At 46.0% G+C, this 23285-nt stretch overlaps 2 protein-coding genes across 5 annotated transcripts; one reads left to right on the top strand and one right to left on the bottom strand.

The window, feature by feature from the left end:
• The first annotated feature begins 20 nt into the window (after positions 1-20).
• On the top strand, positions 21-4081 carry LOC129597520 (uncharacterized). 4 transcript variants are annotated; one of them, XM_055495102.1, is made up of 8 exons: positions 21-508; positions 947-1225; positions 1290-1465; positions 1777-1904; positions 1963-2586; positions 2816-3067; positions 3299-3657; positions 3720-4081. In XM_055495102.1, the coding sequence occupies exons 1-8, from the start codon at positions 479-481 to the stop codon at positions 3855-3857; spliced, it is 1986 nt and encodes a 661-aa protein (XP_055351077.1). In that variant the 5' UTR covers positions 21-478; the 3' UTR covers positions 3858-4081. The 4 variants fall into 4 exon arrangements, with proteins under 4 accessions (XP_055351077.1, XP_055351079.1, XP_055351078.1 ...); XM_055495104.1 differs by lacking the exon at positions 21-508 and having other exon boundaries at positions 1081-1220; positions 1287-1465; positions 3720-4080; XM_055495103.1 differs by lacking the exon at positions 21-508 and having other exon boundaries at positions 1083-1220.
• Positions 4082-4655: 574 nt separating this feature from the next.
• LOC129597544 (uncharacterized) lies at positions 4656-10588 on the bottom strand. Its single transcript, XM_055495151.1, has 7 exons — positions 10182-10588; positions 8460-8980; positions 8106-8192; positions 7053-7161; positions 6516-6868; positions 6391-6428; positions 4656-6224 (listed from the first exon to the last, which is right to left on the bottom strand). Exons 2-7 carry the CDS (start codon positions 8800-8802, stop codon positions 6186-6188), a joined length of 969 nt encoding a protein of 322 aa, XP_055351126.1. The 5' UTR covers positions 8803-8980; positions 10182-10588; the 3' UTR covers positions 4656-6185.
• Between the last annotated feature and the right edge of the window lie 12697 nt (positions 10589-23285).

The raw sequence follows: 23285 nt of genomic DNA, 5'->3' as shown, positions 1-23285 counted from the left end.
GATTAAGGGGAAAGTTACGGTATTCTGCGGGCGGCAGGCACTGCTTACTGGTGACTGCAGGAAGCTTAATGGACACCAAACACCACTAAAGCGTGGAACCAAGCGTGGAACGAGTTTCCGTACAGTTTTCTTCAATGAAGAAAATCCCTAAAGGGTTCTTTCAGACGCCGCCTCCGATTTTATCAGTCATTCAGGCAGGAAATGTGGTGCAAGTGGTTAATGCTGTTTGAACGCTGTTTATGTATCTACAAATGATCGATGTTACTATGGCAATAATAATTTGACAAGTTGGAAAACACAAGCTTTACGTTCTATGGTGTATATATTTATGTTCTATGGTGTGTATTTTTAACAAAAACAGCAAGACCCACAACATGTGGGTGTATTTATGAAGCTCAGGAGATAACGAAACCTTTCACATATATACGGTAAATTTTCTTCTCGGAAACCCAGTTTCTCCATAAACTGTAGTATTGTCATGCACAACGAAATGGACGCTCATTACCATGTAAGTTCCACATGGGAGATTTTTGCAATGCAAAAATCCCTTGTTTAAACTTTAAAGAGCTTGCGCAAGATCGTAGCCGATGGCGTACCATATGTGCAGCGCTTTAAATATAATACTTCGAAGCTTAATTTAATTCAACTACGTTCTAGTTTATAATGTTTATTATCTGATTTTATTTCCTGATGTTGTTATGCTTGTGAGCATGAAATTATTAGTTGAATGTTTTGTCTTAATTTGCTGCCTTGTTGCGCTTAATACATGCATTAGTCGCTTGTTTTACGTAATTGTATTTTGGATTTAGTATGCTGACCGCATTAATCGTATTGTTTAGTCAAATTGTAATTCTGTATCTTGTAAGAAACGATAAATCTATAGAATGTTGTGCCTCGTTTTGGTGTTGTGTGCTTCTGATGGTTAAACCGTGGGTTTTCTCTACAGTTAGTCAAACTACTGAAAGGTGGCACGATTACCCGCAGTGCCGTGGCCGTTCCTTATAGAACACCCGCTCCCCACGGTGGACGCCTTTCCCGTCCCGAAGACGGTGTCGGACTCACCGAGGCGGACCTCACCAATCCCCCGGTGCTCGTTAAATGCTTCGAAGCCGCCGATATCTTGCAGATGCAGGCGCTGCAGCACAGCCTACAGCAATTGCGCCAGCTGAAGCCACCACGGACCTTCGTGACCTATACCGACGTCTTCTCAACATACAATGGTGTGGTAAATGCTGAAAGCAATCGCACGCTATTGGTCGGTATGGGATGATTTGGGTTCGCTGTAGTAGAACAACAGCCTCCTGGTCTACGCTGTGCGCGAGTATTATGACACGGCGACGTTGGAGCAGCATATGGCGTGGATGGCGAATGGCAGTCAGAAATACCCAGTGCAGTTAATGGATCGCTGGTTGATGCAGATGCTGTATACGGTGGACTGGGCGCATCAGCATAATTTAATCTGGCTGTAAGTATTTCAGTAACGTCTTCAGAAATGTGCGAATAATGCCGATTTTTCTAGCATTAAATTCTTGATTTCTTCTAGTTATATATGTTTTACAGGATAATAAATTTAGTTACAAAATGTTGCGAAAATGTTTTTGTAATATATTACGGTCCGATTTTTATATTCGCATGATTTTGTATTTTAATTTTTCACTTTAACCTGTTTAAAAGTAATTTTCATACAATTAACTGCGTTATTTATATTTCATATAATTATGTTATGCACGTATTTATATTTCATACATTTAATCTTCAACGAAAACATTTTTCTAGAAACCTTTCAGCCAGGAACATCTTCCTGGTCAACGACAACCGCGACGTTCGTATGGTGGATTTCATTCCCTCGGCTTTCCTACCAGAGACCGCGCGCTTAACTGCATCAGCCATGACGACTCCTAAAGGTCATTTTTGCGCCCAAACATTTGCTGAAAATAATATTCTGAGGCGAAGCTTTTATAGGCGAACATGTTTTCCGGTTATTTCCACCGGAGAAATGGATCGAGACCACGGACTTCGAAGCGATCGGCTACGTGATTCTCCAGCTAAGCCTAGTCGGTCATCCCGACTACGAACTCCTTCGCCTTTCCGTCCAACCCTACAGTTTACGCCAGCGCTGGGCGTTCCTAATGGAAGCCGTATGGGAAAACCACGGATTCTGGTGGATGCAGATGATCGAGAAGATGCTGGGTGACGACTACGCCCCGCACCGCCAGGACATCATGAAGGAATTAACTGGGAAATTACAGGAGATGACCCACCACGATGAAGGCAGTGTCGATTGGGGCAGTTCCATGAATGTGGTCCCAGAAGGCAGGCATGATGCCGCGCAGTGTAAGAAGCATAATCTCCCGGAGGCCGCGGTGCTGGTCAGCTGGATCGAGCAGGCCTGGGAGTTCTTCCAGCACGGGAATATCAATGAGTTTAACAAGATCTGCAATAGCATGTTGAAGTCTGTGCCAGCCGATCATCAGGGTGCGCTGCGGCCGCATCATCTGCGGATCCTGGAGAAGCTGTGCCGGGCGGCGGATTCCGAAGGCGGTCGGTTCAGTCTGATGGCGCTCTTGGCGGGAATACTTTACGCTGGTACTTTCCCATTTATTTACAACATCTATACTTCGTACAAATGTTTATCATTTAATCCACAAAGAACAAATTTAAAAATAGCTATCCTTTTTTTATTTTTGCATTAACTTAGACAAAATGCATTTTTTTACGATTTAGTTATTTTAATTTACATAGGTTAGATTAAACTTTTTGAAACAGAATTGTTTTCTCGTTTATCTGCAAAATCAAATCAAATATTTTATTGCAGATAACGCAGAGAAGGCAGCGGCCGAAATTACATTCGACGACGCGTTGCTATCGATGCTTGGCCAACACCACAGATCGCCCAATGCAGTGTCCATGCTGAGTACCGCGTTGGCCGAGGTTTATTGCCCGAAGAAAAAGGATTTAGCGCAACGCTTAGAACAGCTGTCACTCCTTTTCAAGACGGCTTTGGCAAATCTTAATAACTGGCCGGCATTCTTCCCAACACTAATGTGCCTTTTCCAAAATGCAGTTCGTAAGTTTAACCCAATCTGCAATTACTTCTGAAAAGGTCACTAGATGGTCGCTTTGACAATTACCGCGGTGTGAACTTTAAAATAAATAAAAAAATTAAATTAATACAGAACTAGAAAAATATTATATCATAAAATATAAAACTTATTTGGGTTTTTATTTATTCTAATAAAAATAGTAACAATAAATCAAAATTAGCGAAAAATCGAACATGAACGAAGTTTATTTATAGGTATTCCCGTCTCGTTGTTAAACCGCACTCCGATAATTCCGCTGCTGATGGTCACAATGCAGCGGCACATCGATTTCCCTTGCGAAATTTACCAGTGTCTGCGATTTTTGCGGATGATCGTTCATAAGAACACACTAGGCGCCCAGATGCTAGTGCGATTCCGAGTGGACAACGCAGTGTACAGTCCGGTCGAAGTCTTCTTGGCCTTGTTAAGAAAACAGGGCTGCCTGACGCATATTCACCGTGAAGTGCTGCTGATTGCCGCGCATATATGGGCCATGCCGGAATTCTTTGCGGTGATGATCAGCGATGGGTGGTACAGAATTTTCGGAATTGTCTCCGGATTGACCAGCGACCAGGTTAATAATAACAACTAGCCACTAAAGTAAATGGATGCTTAAAGTTTTCTTGTTGTTTTCAGAATGTGGTGCGTATTATTGAACAGTGCCTGGCGGATCGGCATTTGATCCTCCTCAATGGTAAACTGTTCCGCGTGTCAGAGAATCCGTTTATTCTGGGACTGCCTTATAGTGATGACACCGCAAAACCAACAGCTTGATTAAATGTTGAGAAATGCTTGCTCAAGCATCTACAGAAACGCAAGGTGTTTATGGAGCATAATCGAGCGCTGAAGTATTATGTTCTTGATTTTGGCGTCAAAGTGTGTGTAAACTACGGAAATGATCGATCAAGTGATCCCGCGATTAGGCCCTGTGAAAGGCGTTGTATAAAGATCAACAAAACTTGTTGTACTGCAGTATTTTGGTGTTACAACTGTCGCTATCTTGATGACTAGAAAAAAACACAATAACTGTAAGGCAATTAACTACATACCTCCAATAGTGAAGTGCAGGGCTAAAAACCATTCTTTTTCGAAGTGTTTTGCGCATTCTGACCTGTTCGGAAAGTGGATGCGATTTGCTGGCACTGGGCGCGCTTCTGTTGCGCGTTCATGCGTGTATAGCCGGAAGAAAGGTGGACGGGTGCATGGTGAATGTTCAATAAAACTGCATCCACCAATCTGCCGGCTGCATGCGTGTACTATGTATGCGTTATACTATCAAACTCACCGATTCACACTTTTTTTTTCATAAAATGCGAACTGGGACCCTGACATAACCGATTCATATTTCGCAAAACGATGCTGTTAAAGCATCTCAACTCGAACTGCTTATTCAGCGCTTCGAGGGACGTTACGACTGTACACGTTGGAAAAGGAGCAAGGTCACGTCAGCCATGATTACGAATACCAGAAGTGAGAGAAACACCAGTTCATTGTGCGGCCAGATCGCAGGCCTAATTTATTAGAGCCCGTCCCGAAAGAACGAAAGAAAAAGCAAAACTAAAGTCAGGTTTGGAAAAAGAAGGGGCAGCTCCGATAATGTGTCTAGTCATGCTGCGCTCATGACAAACTGGTCAGAACAAGTCACACATGGTGAACCGCTTAGACAACATCCATCCGCTATAGTACCTATTTAATGTGGGAGTCAGTGAAACAATGTACTCGTACATCTGTATTGTACCTCTGCAGAAGATTAAGAGAAAGGTAACCACAAAATACTTCGATCATTCCACTACCTATGTAACGGTATATTCCTCTAGAAAATGTAATGGTAAGACGGTTGCCAACCAGTAAATTTGCCAATAAACGGAAGACGAGCAAAAAACGGTGGCTGCATCATTATTCTAATACAGAGGGTGTACTATAATGTTGAATACTATACGGATGGGAATGCGAGGCCATCATTCGTGCCGATATCAGCGCGGTCGATCTGGAATACAAACGGATACCCTGAGAAGTTTCGTCCTGGATCGACGCGGTACTCGGCACTCCCCCAATCGCGTGGTCCCTCCGGGCCGCCTCGGTATTTCTCAGTGACACCCACCATCAGCAGTCGCTGGCAGATCCCCCGCCAGAGGGCCATCACTGTGACGTACGGCCGCTCTTGTACCTTGAGCGGCGGCGTTGGCTGGCCTCTACTTCCGAATAATTCCCAGTGCGCCAGTTGGACGTTGCGGAGCACGACCAAAGGAAATCCGGGAGCGGGTCGCTTGTAGAATGCGGATGAAATTGTCGAACACCCCGTAGAGGTCGTGGCCCGTGATCAGTAGGGTGCGGACTAGGTGGCGCTGCGCTGCGTAGACCACCACCGGGCACGCGGGCGTCGCGGCGGATAGTGTACGTCCCCATGTTGAGAACGACATGCTGCCATGGCCCCGGGGATTCCGCCAATGACTGAGACAGTGGGCAGACTCGGCGTCGCGGAAGCTGTTGAAGGAGCTGCCGAGGTCCTAGAACTGGACTTCGGACAATAGTTTCAGCGGAAGTACCGCGTTTAGACACTAGGCTTAAAGCGAGGCTGATAATGAGGAGTGCTAGCCGTTCGCAATCACGACGAACTGCTGGCGCATTGCCACAAGTTCTTCCCGTAATCATTCTTTTAACGAACCCGTACATAGCTTTCCCACGAAACGGCGTCGCCGTTGAGGATCTGTGCGGTGCATGGGTTGCGAATGAACACTTTTAGGCACGCTGGACTGAACATCGAACAAGACCGGAAATGATGCTCACCCCTGGTCGGGGGACATCCTTGAAGGATGTGCGACGAACAATTAAACTGTGTATAGGCGAAGCCGTCGAAGGCTTTCGCCAGCACTGCCCTGGCGGCATCGCTGATGGGCCACATGCTTCTCGCTTCCTGCAGTTTCTGTTCTTTCTCGGCCGTATCGGCTTGTAGCTGCCTGATGTCGTATCCACCTGATGCTACTTGGGCATGAAGGTAGCACATCTGGTTGAAGACATCCAGCATCAGCGGAATTCCTTCGATCGTCGCGGCCATCGTCTTGGTCGAGCAGCAGTGTGTTCAAGTTCGGTTGTGCAGTGCCATCAGCTTTCGGCATTCTTCCTTCGTGCCCAGCAGAATTTCTAATGGAGGAACAAATACAGTTTTTGAGCCGTTAAAATTTCTAGATATTCTGTACTAAGTATCGACCGGAGCGCAGCGACAATACTCTTGTCCGGGCCAAAAACGAGTAAAAAACGTTGTCGGCCACGTAACAGAGGCATTTTATGCGTACATAAAATAACGTACCTGCAAACCGTTGCAAGGGTTTTGCATCAGTATGGTAACTAAAGCAAAGTTTTGTGCGCATGGAAATGTTTAGCTGCATTACTACTATCCTTGCTGTGCACCGTAAAAGAGCAGTAAAAACTTACCTAATATTTTACGGGTACCATCTTTCATAATCATGGGGCAGCACAGCTGCATATTGCTGACATCGGGATAATATTCAAGTTCGTACCACAGGCAAACACTCCCACGCCGGTAGGATAGGCAGTAATCGGGAGAGCGGTCCAGAAGGCGGAGAACCGGGAGGATCGTACCGCTGTGACTGTGCGCGAACTGGTGGAGCAATACAGCGCGCGTCGTGTGTGTAGTGTAGTGGAAGAGCGTATTCGCTAAATATAGCGCTTGCTGATTGTTATCAATGTAAACTAGCGGAGCACCGGCGACCGCGTGGCATGGTAATGATGGTGAGGCAAGAACGTCGTTCCATCTTGAACATGTCCTACAACATTGAGTTGGTTCCTTCGTAAGCTCCTCTAAACATTTTGAGTTAAATTGCAGCATGTTTTGCAGGAGCTAAACAATGCCGGCTATTACACTCCTTCATACTCTGTATATTATAATTTCTTGCTTCGGACTATTATAGTTCATGTGCTCGATTGAGTTAGAACGCAAGGTTATCTTACCGTCGCAGTGTTCTCTGGGTAACAAGATCTAGGTTTGCCATAATCTGGAAAACGACGTCATCCGGGCAATCCATAAATCTGGCATCATCTTGGTCGGGTTTTTGAAATACTACAGACAAGCATAGTATAATATGCTGATTCTTCGGGTTTCATAATTATGGTGTATAATACAGTAAATTGTATATCATCGGCTTATTTGTAATATATATACAAACCCAAAGGTTTTCACCTGAGGGGGAAAAGTCTCCTTTATGGGATTTGGCCCGGTACATAGCCCTAAATTCGAGCACATTGACGGGATTATTCGCTTTCGCGCACTCCCCAACACTTTTTTGAACTGCTTTTTGTGTAGGCAAATGATTTGTATACAGAGGCGTGAAATCCGTTTTCGCGCGCAACATCCATCCGGTTCGGGAGTTATGGCTGTTAGAAAATTCCAAAAAGTTTAAATGCATTCAGGTGTACCAAAAGTCTCATTATGGACCGATCCCTTTCAAATTTTGCACGTAAGTGCACATAACCACGAAGATCGTTCTTACACGGATCCAGACTTCTGTGATTTCTTTCGAATTTTAAAATGAATTTTGAAGTTTTTGAAATTCATTTTAAAATTTGAAAAGCATGCTAGAACAGTGGATCGGTGTAAGAACGATCTTCATGGTTACGTGCAAAATTTGAATGAGAGTGTCCATACTGAGACTGTTGGTACACCTGAATACATTTGAACGTTTTGAAATTTCCTAACAGCCATAAACCCCGGACCGGACGTTGCGTGCGATAACGAATTTCACGCCTCTGTATACAATTCTTTTGGCTACAAGAAACCATAAAGCAATACAAAAAAGTGTTTGAGAGTGCGCGACAACGAAAGTTCCCGTGGAAGTACCGTGGAGGTACACGCTCATATTGAAATACAAAGTCGAAAATATTAATATACAAATAAAAAAGAAACAAATTGCCGTTAGACATATATGTACGAGTGTGAAGCAATACTGATGTCGACAGTTCTGAGTTTTTGATATGATGTTATCAACTTATCACATGGTTGCATACTTCTATCAAACTTTTTCTGATGTTCTAGCCATCGAGGGAAAAAGTCCATTCTGCGCCAGGTTTTCATGAACCACGATTCAGTAGGGTCTATAATAGCAAGTATATTTTACCGATGCATATTGAATTGTTCGTATTACGCTCGTACTAATGCCACGCGTGAAACCGCATAATAGCGTTGAAGACCATATGGGCTTCTTTGCAGTTACCTCTTAATCTAATTATTAGGCAGTAGTGTCTGGTAATAACCTTTTCAAATCGTGAAACAAATACTTGCTAACGTTAGTTAACAAGTGCCTCAAAAAGTTTAATCGGAGAAATGGTTTGCCCAGAGCGGTTATGCTGGCTGAAGAATACCTGTTTGAGCGAACAGGACCCTTCTGTAGCGTGCCACATCTCTCCTGAAACAGGTGTCCACAAACCATTCGAACGTATGAAAGACCAGACGATGGAATTTCCGCGGTGCACTACGGATTTTCTGGCGACACAGCACCGTGATACTGTCCGTGTTGGCCGCTAGCAGCAAGGTGCCGGTATTGCGCAACCAGAAGATCTTCAGTCCGACATCCAGCTGATGGAGGGCATACGCTACCGGTGTCACCGGGAATGGGCAGGTCGGCTTACAACACGCTGCGTGCCGCACGTTCAACTTGAAGAATGTGTCCTTGGTCACGGACGTCCAGAGACGCTGTTGGCGCATCCGTATTTGACAAGCGTAGTCTAAATTGTAATCGATCTTCACCGCCACCAGCTGGGCGGGGATGCCCGACGGGATGCGTGCTAGTGCACACACCTCATCGCACGGATCCCGACATTTACCATCGTACTCCGGTACAAATAAGAGAAATCTGGCGTTGGTCCAGGTTAGAGGCTGATTTCTGCAAAACGCGTGCTATTCTGAACAGAATGAAGATTTTAGCACGCTACGATGTGGAGTAAAAACGAGTGGAAACGTGGAAACTTCAAGTACTCAAAGTAACCAACGGTATGCAAATGGAGCATGTTGAATAAGCATATATGTATCACCAGCACTAGGTTCTTAAAGAGAAGCGCTTGTTTGCGCAATATGCAGTAACATGAAGCATATGGTCTTATACGTGTTTTAATTAAAATTTTGTAGTTTCATACAGCACCGTATTCAAAACTCCCACAGTGCCGGTCTGCCGGAGTAAAGAAAAACGCGATTACTTAGGTACTTACACTCGCAATTCACCCGCTTCAATTTCTTATCAAAACGCTAAAAATTTTTCGTTCGGAAATTTGAGAAAAATCAAGAAATTAAAACGGTTTCAAGCTTTTTGTCCATTAACAAATTCGCGACGTATCAACAGCCGTATCGGTCGGAAAGTAGTGTTAAGTTTTCAGCCGATGGGTACAAATCATTTCGCTGTTAACCGAAATCAAAAAGATACAAAATGTGCTTAGGGATGTTCGATCGTTTTAGTGCATTTATTATGAAATCGGTTTCATGTACCGGGCGCTTTCTTAATTTATCTATACTAAACATTTTAAAATTTGAAAAACATGCTAGAACAGTGGATCGGTGTAAAAACGTTCTTCGTGGTTATGTGCATTTACGTGCAAAATCTGAAAGAGATCGGTCCATAATGAGACTTTTGGTACACCTGAATGCATTTAAACTTTTTGGAATTTTCTAACAGCCATAACTCGCGAACCGGATGTTGCGCGCGCAAACGGTTTTCAGGCCTGTGTATACGAATCATTTGACTACAGATTGTCATAAAACAAGAGAAAAAGGGTTTGGGAGTGCGCGAAAGTGAAAGATTTCGTGCATGTACACGAATTTGGTACCATGTACCGGGCCACTTCCCTTAATACGCCATATCTCGGCAACCGGATATTGCGCGCGCAAACGGTTTACAGAACAATGTATACAAATCATTTAGCTTTAGAATGACATAAAGTATTACAAAAAAGTGATTCGGAGTGCGCGAAAGCGAAAGTTTTAGTGTATGTATACCATTTTGACGCTCTGTACCGGGCCATTTTCCTTAACACGAATCTGTAATTGTTCCGAACACTGTCACGATTGACGTGTACCGGAAAAGCAAAGCTTACCTACATTGCTGTCCTGATTAGAACTTCCACCTCCACGTTTTCCCGCGGTATCCAGTGGCAGTAGCGTTCCCCGGCATGCTTCTTGATCGGTAGCACGCGGATATCCGAAAAATCGACACCCTGAACCGATTGTCCAGTGTGATGAAAATCGATCACAAGGCCATCCTCCACAACATCCGTCACATATCCTCGATATATAGCATCAGCGGCGACGACATCAACCACGAACTTATCGTAATATCGTGAGAAATACAGCCAATCCTTGAGAATCTTAGGTAGATTTGCCATGACGTGAAATCAGCTGTATCGCTTACTAATGATGCCACAGGTGACAGATCCAAGAAAGCACCCTACTCGAGATCTTTTGACTAGCAGAAGAACACATTTAAACTCACTGCGGTGCTAATTACAGGACTAACACATGATACATGTCCAATTTACTGCATTTGAACAGAAAAGATTTTTTAAGTCTGTATGAAGATGCTGTGATACACGCTACGGCAATAAGGACAGTACGATGCGGAATTCCAGCATTGCTGCGGAAATCGATAATCCAGCATCGATAGGGATGTGTGATGGGATGTTTAAGTAGTGTACGAGCACAAACGATCGATCGATACAATTATTTATTACTCAGATTCCGTGCGGCGTTCATGTGAATATATCGGGCTGCGGTAATCTTAAATACGGAATGTATGTATTCTATTTGGAGGTAAGCGTAATCATACTTCTCATAATCTTACTGTACTGTTATTGCCTACTGACACAAAAAGCGTTTATTTCTAATTGCGTATTACTTCATGAAGGATTTATAGACTGTTTGCGCAGTAATCCAATTTCCGGAGCGTAAGAAAATGAGTTTTTAATGGATTATGCTAAAGCATTGCAACGCTAGCCTTGTTCCGGTGTTATTCCATTAAGAGTCAGATAGGCTGTCACCTCATCTTGAACCGTTTGTGTGGTATGTGTATCGGTATTTCGAAAACAATGGCCTTGCGAACAATGGACTTCGAAAACAATGGGTACGCTGAAAAACTGAACAATGTAACCTACCGGATGCCGCGGTTACTGGAGAAGCTGTACCGGAAAGGAATCTAGGGGCTGTCGGTTCAATACGGTTCGAACGTGTTGCTCATTCGATCCATTCGATTCATTTATCCAATGTCCGTAATAATACCTCAAAACACGGGATGATTTTAAAGTTCGCAGACTTTTTTAACCCTTAATATGTAAATTTGAGGCTTGTTTATATGAACGTCACCTGTTACCTGTTTATAAGAACTTATTGGAGCATTCAAAATCCCGTGCTGAGAAGTTCGTCTCCGGTACTTGGTTCAGCGAAAATTTCCAGCGCCTACGGGATACGCAAACAGCGAGCAAACAATAATTGTTTACTCGCTCTCATAATTATTATGAGACCTACGGGTAACATCATACAATCCATTCTGCTTAAATAACACTGAGTAGCGACTTTAAAATTTCTGATTGCTCGCAAAGCGATGAGCATGTGAGTGTGCCAGTAAAGCGGAATTACAAGTACGGCTACCGCTACGAATTTGATTACCATGCCCATGATCCTGCCTCTACAGGTTTTCTCACATCAGTCACATGTATATAAGAACATGCTGGCATTGCTGGAGACTAAATGTGTTTCCTTCCAGCCATAGCCGACAGTGGCACCGGCAAAACTTTCAGCCAACTATTTGGACCCTTTCTGATGTGGAAGATTCCTTTTTGGAATCTGTCATTTATTTTGAGAATGTCAGCGGCCAACCGGCTGTCGCTGCCTACGAGCCTCTGACGCATCCTGCGCAACCATGCACTTGCGTATTCCGTGGCAGCCCAAGTGGTCGCGGGAAATTTCGTCGTGGGACGTTTCGCCACACGTTTTTCGTCACCCCGGCTAATTTTTTTTGGGATAACTCGTTTTTAGCCGTTTTGTTGTGGGACATTTGATCGCGCGACTCTTGGGGAGTCGAAAAATTATCGAGTGATTTAGGGTAACGAACAGTCATATGACTATTTGCCACAAAAACGGGATGTCCTTCGACGAAATGTCCGTAAAACCAAATGTCCCGCGACGACCTGTCGCGTAGCCGCGTATTCGAACCCGTTGCAGACGATTTATGCACACTGGATGTGTATGCGCCTGTTGCACATTGTTTACTGATTTTACTAATCAATAAATTTCTTAACCGCGAACCAACTGACTGATTTCCACATTGTGTCGTTCGAAAGTTCACAGCAGAAGACATTACACACGTTCTGCGTAAGGGCTATTAAACGCCGCAGCCATCCATCAACAGTAGTAGGTAAATGAGCTCACGCCTCAATAAAAAAAAACAGTCTGCAATATCTGCGCGCTCGGCTCAAACACAACACAATGCTAAAACGATACTCTTAAAGCAGCTCAACTGGAATTGCTTACTCAGCGCTTCCAGGGAGTAAACGACTGTTCAGGTTGGAAAAGAGTGCGAGGTTAAGGTTACGATTATCAGAATCGAGAAGCACAGTTTTCCTAATGGCCAGATTGCCGGCCTAATTTATGAGAACATCGTCCCGTAAGAACGGAATAAGAAACAAAAACTAAATTCAAGTTTAGAAATAGAATGGGCAGCTTCCGATAATGTGTCTACTGTTTAGTCATGCCGCGCTCATGGATGGCAAGCTGGTCAGAACAGGTAGACACACGCGGTGAATCGCTTAGACAACATTCATCTGCTTTAATACCAGCCACCAGCGGCGATTACGACGGTAATATAATGTTGACGGACTGGAACGCGAGGTCACCTTGAGTATCGATATCTTCTTTCTCGACGTGCAACGTCCGCCAACGACGACGCGAAGAACGATGCTGCGCCGCTTCCCCACAGTACACAGCGTTGGCCCAGTCACGTGGCGACTCCTCCATCTTCACATCGTCTACAGTCACATCCGTTAGAACCATTCGCTGGCAGCTATCGCGCCACACGGGCATTACTCGGACGTAGTGCTGGTCCGTCGCGTCGATCAAGGGAGCTGGCCAGGCGAAGTTGCCATACAGACCCCTCTGCTTTACGTGGGCCTTGTACAGCACCACCAAGGGGATCCGAGAACGGGACGCAGCGTGAAGAATAGCCCCCGCTGTGCCGAAAAAGTTGTGGGTATCTTCACCTGCCAACCAACGACCCCGTTAGGTTACTAGCAGTTTCAGGTTACGGACCATGGTTTTTTCTTGCTGAGATCGATTGCTGATTCAAAATTAATTTTTCGGATCTACAAAGCGTTTTTGAAAACTGAAAAAGGTCAAAACAAAATCTTGCCTGCCGGCTCCGTGGGCGGTAGCAATGATGTTAAAACAAAAAATATCTTCTGCATTTTCTACACTTTTCCTGATGGAATCGATTATGCTGATTTCGATATCAGAGTCTGAAAACCTTTCGAACCCTCCCCTCCTATCCCCAACACAAGGGCGGTCAGTCGAAAACTTTTTCGGTTTAATCACACTGTTTTTAAGGAAACCGTGGACTGCGTTCTGGGGCCGGAAAGCGATGCTAGGAGGCCGGTGCCACCGCCCACGATAGTGGGGCTGCGTGGATGCCGCACCGTCTCTCCGGTCTGTTTTTTCGATATTCGACTGTGCATTAAATGCACGGTCTCATTCCGTGATTTTGCTCTCTCCCAGCCAAGAATATCTTGACTGGTCGATGCTGTTTTCCCTCTGTTTTCTGTTTTCCGTTTGATATCGTCCCAAGGACGATATAGATTTGTCGGGCATTGTGCCTTTATTAAAAATTATCATTTTTAATAAAGATTGTTTGGTAGCGCTGTCGCATTTCCTTCGCACTCCTGTGCGTCGTAATCGCCACGCTTTCAGCGACTACCGTAAAGTTTCATTGGTGGTCGACAGTTTCTTGGCTTTTTCGATGTGGCTATCATGTTGCGAACGAGTTTTCAGAGAGCAGACATTGGTCGAAAATAACTTAAAATTTCAATCAAATGTTGTGGTATCATTCGAAGGTTTTTGGCTGAAATTTGTAGGACCAAAGTGTCCGAAAACGTACTCCGAACACGATAGCCGCATCGAAATGTGTGCAATAGTCGGGGCAAAAATTTACGGTGCATGTTTTCGGCCCAGGACGTCCTGCGCGTCCGAATAACTTAGCTATGTTTCAGTACCAGTAATCAGCAGCGTACGGACACCGCGACGCTGGGCTTCGTTGACCACCATGGCGACACGGGCGTCCTGGAAGCTGTCGTACGTTGCCAGGTCCATCACCACACGCTGCCAGGCGCTGGGCGATTCCACCAGCGCTTTCCACAGTCGGCACACGCGGCGCCACTGGAAGCTGTTGCAGCGGTTCCCGATGTCCAGCGACAGGATTTCCGCCAGAAGTTCCAGCGGAAGTGCCGCATTGATGCCAGGAGCAGCCGTTTCGGAGTGCGCTACTATTTCTGGCCGGGGTTCCGTCTGTAAGTCGTTAAAATCACGGGTGCTACGGTCTTATCGGTATACTCTTCAAATACTTGGTGTTCTTCGAATTTACCCGAATATGAAAAGCGCACAACCAAATTGCCCGCTTAGATCTTTGTACACGAAATTTGATTATTTTATGCGCAACACGTTTCACGAACCGACGCTGCAAAAGCAGTTTCCAAAAAACAACAAGTTTTGCGTTTTGAATTTCGTACAGAGTGTTGAAGTTCGAGAAAGGTCGAAGTAGACTACTCCGTTAGATTGCACTTACCGGTAAAAGTTTCGCCTCCGCCAATCGTTCATCCCGACGCTCCAGTTCCCGCGCAGTATCAAATGCGAGTCTGTTTAGCTCTTCGTCCCACTTGGCAAACGAAAACTTGACATCGCCGGGTGCCACTCGTTGAGTCCGGGTAGAAGGAACTATAGCACGGACTCTGTCGGCTCCAACTCCGATTTCCACCAGATGCCAGCCTTTATGCATACTTGAGGAACACACCAGCACTGTCGCCGGGTACCAGTACCACGGGTCGCCGATGGTACGCTGGTGCAGCACCTGCACGGGTTCGCCGATGTGCGGCCAAGATGGAATCCGGTACGGTGCCGGGAAACGACAGTCCGCGGCAGCGACGCGTTCCGCATGGCGGTTCGCCGAGCCAAAGTCGACGAAGAAGGCATCGTCGCGGATGGCGATGATGACGCCGTGTTGGAGCAGCTGCGTGGTGTTATCCAACACACATACGGCGCTGGCTTTGTAGGCATTGAGATGGAACATGGAGACCTGTTCCGACATTGCGCTGTGACAATTTCTGGGGTTTTTTGACTTCTCTACGTCGATGAGGCGAGGCGGAAATGAACAGGAATATCTACAAACAGTTCTGCTGTTCTAGCCGTAGGCCAATCGCCAAACAAGGACTCGCTCAGAGACAGCCGACAAACTGCATCAGAAAATTTAAATACTTATCGAACTACAGTAGTAGTCTTTCTTCTACAAAACCCAATAAACATAAAAAATGTTAGCGCTGGACACTAATAAATCGATAAGAGTCTAGACGTCGAAAAAGCAACCGAAGTCGTTGTCGACTTGTCGTGGTCTGGAAATGCAGATTACAAACTAACAGCAAGCTGTAGCCGTACTTTACCCCCCCCCCTAGTTCCAAGCCTCTGAGCTCGACACGCAGGTGATCATCCGTATGAACTAGCTGTGTCTGTGTCACTGTGCAGCGGTTTCTTTTATTAGCTGGACGCGCAACCGCCCGGTTACAGCTCAACATCTGCTTTTGTTTGTCAGCTGCAAATTAATTCCAAATCAAAAACTGGGATTTTTTATTGTGCGCTTCAGTGTACTGTCTGCGTAGGTGCAGAATTAAAGCTACTTAGTTTGACTTCCACTTTTAGCTGAGACTGTTCTTAAGCGCAGGCGCGTGAGCAGTTGGTTCCATTAGGATTACATTCCGTATTTGTCAGTGCAGTGCGGTCAATAGTCCCGATCAGTAACCGTAAGCAGAGTGCAGACCCAGTGGAATGGAGAATACTAACGGCGTAGTTGTTCTTGGCGACGATGGCTTCATGTGCTTCGGTCAAGTTGTGGACGTGACCGATAGCGGACTCTTCGTCGAGTTTCCCTGTTCCCGGAGAGAACGCGAACTCAACCCGTTCGGAAAGGTCTTCAGCTTCTCTACGTTGGACGGACATTGTCCCCTCGAGCCGCCTTCGCTGGTCGTGGAAGGACGGTTACAGCTGCATCAGGCCAGGAGACCTGCTGAAAAGCTGTGTGGAGCTGGATGACGAGTTTCGCACCGTGTCTGACGAAAATGCGAGAGTGTTAATCAAGCGGCTTAACGAGGGAAAGTCCGGTCGTCCTCATCTGTCACTTTCCGCTGTAGATCTCGTGGATGGCCGACTGCATTATATATACAGTATAAGGCCAAAGATTACGGTTACCCTAAAGTAAGGAGTTCTGTGTCTAATAAAAACCCAAAGTTTTCTTTTGATTCACAACGCTTCTTAAAAGTCAGTGACTTTTAAGAAGCGTGGTATCGAAATTCTTTCACATGCAATTTCGAGCACTTGCGGCAACACTAAAAGTCACCAATGTTGACTTGTTGGTTTACCGATTCTATCATTTTGGCCCACTTGCAGGACAAACTGGATTCCCTCGATCGGGAATTGATAGAATATTCGAGAGAGTCGAACGACTTGTGGAGAAACTGTCGGACGTCCGTATCGGAGGAACTGTTGCTTCCGGCGGAAGTGTTGCTGGAGGTGTTTTCCCAGGTGGACTCAGTAGCACAGACAAGACTGAGCGCGGTTTGCACTTTTTGGAACCATATCGTGGAGTCGCCGTTGCTCACTGCCACTCTTGTCATCAAAGGTTTCCCTGATTTTTTTAGGAGAATCTGGATAATGGTCCCTGGAATGGCTCAAAGTTATTCGCGATCGTCAACGATCTGCTTTCCTGCTGGTATTTTTTCCTTTTTGGTATGAATTATGTCGAATAAAGATCATGATGTCCTGCTGCGCGAGTACGTCAAATCGGTACACGATACGCGATGCCGTTTAGTGCTTGTGTTTCTTCCTGTCCCTTTCGCTCCTTCTCATCCGAGATTGTCATTGTCAGTTTTAATAGCAATCCGTATTTGAACGCCAAATAACTGGTTCGGTTAAAGGGCCTAAATTCTTACACCTCAGTACTCCTGGCTCTTGTTCCCTGTCCTATATTCTTCTTCATTAACCAACATTCAATCAATTTTTATTTCTCGCGGCGGTATTTATTTAATACTTGTTATAATGATAATATATTTTTGGAATATGAACTGTAATAATGTCTTTCGTTTGTGATCTCTGTGGAAAAGTGTGTGTGACAAAACACGGCTTGAGTAGACATCGAGCCTCAGATAGTTGTCGCACTGCTCAAGCGAAGAACCTCCGCCAAGCTCAACAACATCCTGGACCATCCCCTCCTGCAGTAGTTTCAGAGACCATCGAAGCCCGCATATTTGCAGCTAGGAAAAAGCACCCCGTTCTTCGACACATTCCAGCGGGAGCAAGGCGAGCTTGCGCTGAATCTTACACGGCTGCAGTCAATGATGTGTGTAACAAGAATGACGAGGAGTCTTGGGCCAAATTGTTGTTGTTTCCGCTCGAGAATCTGCACGCACCTCCTGCTAAGGCTGGGCGAGGACCTTCCTTATCCGCTTCTGTGAAGGCAAACTTGCGCGGCACACCTTCAGACTCCCCTCCGCTCAATACTACTAGGATCAGGGCTAGCAAGAAGAAGTCCTCTGATGAAACGTTACGCAAATTAGTCAACGCCAAACTGCAGGATGGCGACATCAGTGGTGCGGTTAAAGTGATGACGTCTGAAGAATCAGTTGCTTCGCTGACGGATGACGTTATTAAAGCGCTACGTGATAAACATCCAGATCCACCAGCGGATCTGGATACAACGGTCTGTGACGTCAATTCTGTAACTCACAATGTCTCTCCGAACGAGATTTTTGTCGCTGTTAGATCTTTTCCTGCAGGCTCTTCAGCTGGTCCAGATGGTCTTCGGCCGCAGCATTTGAAGGAGATGGTTAGTGTCCCGGGAGAAACCGGAGAGTCTCTGCTGACGGCCTTGTCCAAGTTGGCCAATCTGGCTCTGACTGGTGTCATACCTTCGGCGGCTAAAAGGGTGTTTTTCGGTGGGATGTTGACGCCACTTTTGAAGAAGAGTGGAGGAATTCGTCCAATAGCATGCGGCTGCACCTTGCGGCGGCTTTTTGGAAAAGTCATTAGTCGTCGTGTTCATGATGAAATGGGAGAACTATTTCGCCCCGTGCAGCTTGGTTATGGTACACGTGGAGGAGCCGAGGCGGCGGTGCATGCTGCTCGACATTTTGTTCAGAGCGACTCCACAAAAGTTCAGGTTTTGTTGAAACTTGATTTTGCTAATGCGTTTAATACTGTCCGCAGAGATGTGTTGCTGAATAAAGTCGCCGAAGTAATTCCTGAATATTTTGCCTTTATCTCTGCGGCATACAGCACGCCGTCATCTTTGTTCTGTGGAGACCAGATTATAGCCTCTGCCCACGGTATCCAGCAAGGGGATCCCCTTGGACCTCTGCTATTTTGTTTGGTGTCTGATACTTTGTCCAAAGAATTACAAGCAGCCTTGAATATCTGGTTTCTGGACGATGGTACATGCGGCGGGGATCCGGATACCGTATTGGGTGATTTCGTAACTGTATTAGAAAAGTCATCCGCATTGGGCTTGCAGCTGAACTTGGCCAAATGTGAACTGTACGTTTTTGGTGGCACAGAAAATGAACGTTTGGATGTTGTGGAGAGTTTCCATTCTGTTGCACCGGAGATACAGCTCGTCTCAACGGAGCAGTTGGACCTGCTTGGTGCCCCACTGACGGATTTGGCAATAGGGCGAGTGTTAGATGGAAAGATCGGTCAGATACGGCGTCTGACTGATCTGCTTGGTGTGTTGCCAGCGCATCAGTCATTGTTCCTTTTGAAAAACAGTCTTTCGCTGCCGAGATTGTTGTTTACTCTTAGGTGCGCCCCGTGTTGGAAGTGTCCAGAAAAACTACGCCAGTTCGATGATACTGTCAGAAAAAGAGCAGAAGAAATAACAAATGTGGAAATGTCCAAACCTGTGTGGCGGCAAGCGATTTTGCCTGATCGCTATGGGGGAATCGGCCTTTGCACGGCAGAAGATATAGCTTTGCCTGCGTTTCTGTCTTCGTGTTACGCTACAGATTCTCTAGTCAATGAGATTTTACCTGACTCAGATCAAAACTCTCGAGAGGATGCGGTCAAGGTTTATCAAGAAAAAATTGGAGAAGACCCACCGCCTCTGCAGAGCCGCCGTTTGCAGTCAGCTTGGACCGGTTTGATGTACGACAAGATGCACCGTCTCTTAGTGGAAAATGCCGACGTTATTGCTAAAGCTCGCTTGTTGGCCTTGTCTACGAAAGAGTCATCTGCATGGTTGTCGGCGCTGCCTGTGTCCAGCTTGGGAAATCTCCTGGATGACGTGAGTTTACGAGTGGCTGTGGCTTTGCGTTTGGGTGCTTTTATTTGTAATGAGCACAAATGCCGCTGTGGTGAAATGGTGGATAGATACGGTCATCATGGTCTTTCCTGTAAGAAAAGTGCAGGACGGCTGCGGCGCCACAGCGCGCTTAACAATATAATTCAGCGGGCTTTCGGATCAGCTAAAATATCCGCCATCTTGGAACCTCCTGGTCTTGATAGGGAAACTGGAAAGCGGCCGGATGGCATGACTTTGTATCCTTGGCAATATGGAAAATCTTTAGTGTGGGATGTCACTGTAGCTGACACGCTTGCGGCAACCTATATCGGTCAAACTTCTGATCACCCTGGCGCAGCCGCGGAAGCCGCTGAGATTCGAAAACTGGGAAAGTATGAGAAGTTGAGAGATCGGTACATTGTCCAGCCTTTGGCTTTCGAAACTTTTGGAGGTTGTGGCCCGAGTACTCAAGGTTTTATTTCGGACCTGGCCAAACGTATCCGGGAGCAGACTGGAGAAATCCGTGCGAAACAGTTTTTATTGCAGCGTTGCAGTTTAGAAATTCAGCGGGGCAATGCTGCCTGTGTTCTTGGTACAGTTGAGTATAGTCGCTCCCTTGATGAACTGTTTTTGGTTTTCTAGATGATGTATTATAAAAGTTTAATCAAGAATAACAAGTATTAAACGACTGCTACTTTGACTTGGCCGCTATCTACAAGCGCCTTTGTCCTGGCACGAAACGAGTTATAGTGGCCGGTAATCGCTGGTATCCCTCGTTGGATGACATGCTGAAAGTGCCGGACATGATCCTTCACGTCGCTGAGCATCGCCCGAGAATCCGACTGAGCACCTTCCACCGGAACGGCTGCCAGTTGCAGTTGATGATCAACTACGCTCTGGACCATATGCAATGGAACGTGTGCGTGCAGCATGAATCTGACCGACAGAAGGCCAAGTACTCCCCGCCAGGCGGTTACTCACGCCTGCAGGATTTTGCTGAATTATTTGGCGATCTGCCGTGTGATGTTCTTCGCTTGACGAACTGCACAGCCCGATTTCTCGTTACATTGATGATGATTCATATGAGACCTCTTTATTGCTAGCAATACCTGCAGCGTCCATCAGACTGGGTGGCGATTTCGCTTGCACACTGTGGAGCGCGCTGGAGGGGACGCTGTCAGTTTCACGTGCGGAAGATGTGTCACCGCTGACGCAGTGGTTGGCACGACTTGTCAATCCGTTAGGAACAGCTCAGATGAATGCCAAAACGGTCGTGTGTAAGGTAAGAAAGGTGAAAGGTTTGTGGCATCGTTTTCTTAATGGCAAACTGATAAGCAGTCGCTGAAACTGTAGCTGGTTCCTTGCAGATACTGTGTGCCGTGCAGTCCAGTGATCCGCGTCCGGCATCGCATTATCGCGGGAAGAGATGGTGCGTCGACGGCCTGAACGATCTGCAGATGGAGAAACTGTCGCGCATGGCCCTGCACTTTCTCATGGAAGTTCAGGCTGAATATTGGTCAAAAGTGTAAGCAGTTAATCGGCATGCATGACCCAGCGGCGTGTTGGCTGAAATGTTTATGCAGCCCACTGAGTTTTGTTTCCAGTTCTTTTGCAAACAAAGATATTCGCTTTTCCTACTTGGGTTACTGTAAACAAAGAAATCCTTGATATCTTTAAGTGTCAGCTGAATGTGCAGAAAAAAAACAGCGGTAGCCAGCCGCATTGTACAGAGCATTAAAACAGCCCGATTCTGTCGTGCTTCGGTAGCACTTTCCAGAACCGGATTGCTCCAGTATTCACAGACGGACAACACACCGATGGGTTGGTTCCTTTGACCAGATCTTTTTCTCCCTAGTTTAATCGTATGTTTCGAACCGCACTTAATGCTCCATCTTCCACCAAAACCTTCTACGATCCGAACGAATATACCGAAATCCTTCGGCATCTTCGCCATGATTTGCTCATGTCGGTGTTAACTGGACATCGGATGCGAGGTTATCATGATTTATTGGCCACTTAAAGTGATCTCTCGGGAGCCGATTGGAAACACAGAGACTTCACATATGGGTCGCATTTCCGGCAGAAGCACTACGTACAAAATCGTCCGTATATCAATATGCTGCAGAACAGGCAAACCAGAATATCTAATCGAAGCATACTAGCATAATCTGTTTGCATCGGTTTCTTTTATTTGCTTGTACGTGCCGACATGTTTGTTGCCGTTGCAGTAAAAACTCGTGTGGTACACTCTGTTATTCGGCGGGTGAACTCAACGCAGCGAGCTAGTGTATCTCCTGACGGTGGGGAAATAGCCAGGATTCGCAAGAGCGAAATATCGCGGGACGGGGCACACAAAGCGCGACGGAAGAGACTGGGACTATACGCTGGAGGTTTTCTCGAAACGAAAGCGTTTGCGTTTGGATGAACATGATGCCACTTACAGGCACGCTGAAGCGGCACCTTCTGATAATTCTTTGCCGGGTCCATCAAAACGGAAAGCATGCAGTTTAATAATGAACTTAACTCGTTAATATGCAACGAAAATAATGTCTAAAAAGTGTCAATACCTGAAAATGTCACTGTGTGCAAAGCTATACAAGTTCGTTCCTAAAAACAATGAAAAACATTAAATAATGTCTTAATTTGCTGCTTTTACATAATGAATTACTGTGATATTGCACAACCAACAGTTTGGGCACAAGAATACAGAGTTAGAACCTTTCCGCATCACGAAGCTTCCACCCAATGCAAGTGCCAATATTAGACGCGCCGGATGTCAAAAATAACTCGTCCGAGTTACGTCTCCACCTCGGCAAAGGCAAAGGGCGGGTAAAGGTAAAGTTGAAAAGGGCAAAGTGAAAGGCAGAGGCAAAGGGCGGGCGGTAAAGTAGGCCGACCCAAATAATTTGGATTATCCAAGAACAAAATTCAAGGAAAGCACCAACTTCGTCCACATCCACGGTACCCTTCACCTTCGCGCACTTCGACATCGACCAGCAAAACTGAGTTTCAATGTTTAAAAATAAGACCAACAACATTGCGCAACAGGAACAGACCGGTGAATCGTTAACGCCGGGTCCAAACAGAAAAGCGCTTCTTTTACGCACTAAAACGAAGCAGCTACATTTTTGTGGTATATTGTATTTACACGAAGTTCCGCGACAATATACCTTCGATGTATTGCACATGCCACATAACTATTTAGCATTCTAATGCTCAGTTTCTCACGAACTGGTCAGTTGTCCCAGTGCATAGCTATGACAGCTACGTAGGTTGTCCGTACCCGGGCAGACAGCGCCGCCTTCGGTGCATTCCACAGTGTGCGCCCGAAATCGTCACATGGTTCGATGCACGAAGCTGGAGTTAATATTAATACATTGGGTGCGATGGCTATTTGGAATCCCCCTTGCCCGGTGCTTCACTATGGAGTGTACAACGAGACGTTGCTGCAGAGGACATTACACGGCAGACCATCGCGTAGTATCACAGAATCTCATAGACGAGAGTCGCTGCCTACTGGTCCAACCTAATCTTCGCTTGGTCCCATGGATGCTGAGGGATAGCTGGACAAGGCCGGGCCCCGGCCAGCCACCCGTCGCAACGCCTTTAATCGGATCTGGACTGA

Source organism: Paramacrobiotus metropolitanus, unplaced genomic scaffold, assembly GCF_019649055.1.
Source record: "Paramacrobiotus metropolitanus isolate TYO unplaced genomic scaffold, Prichtersi_v1.0 Parri_scaffold0000106, whole genome shotgun sequence".
In the NCBI taxonomy this organism is placed as follows: domain Eukaryota; kingdom Metazoa; phylum Tardigrada; class Eutardigrada; order Parachela; family Macrobiotidae; genus Paramacrobiotus; species Paramacrobiotus metropolitanus.
The sequence above is the reverse complement of the archived record's forward strand: the minus strand, read 5'-3'. Positions and strand labels throughout refer to the sequence as shown.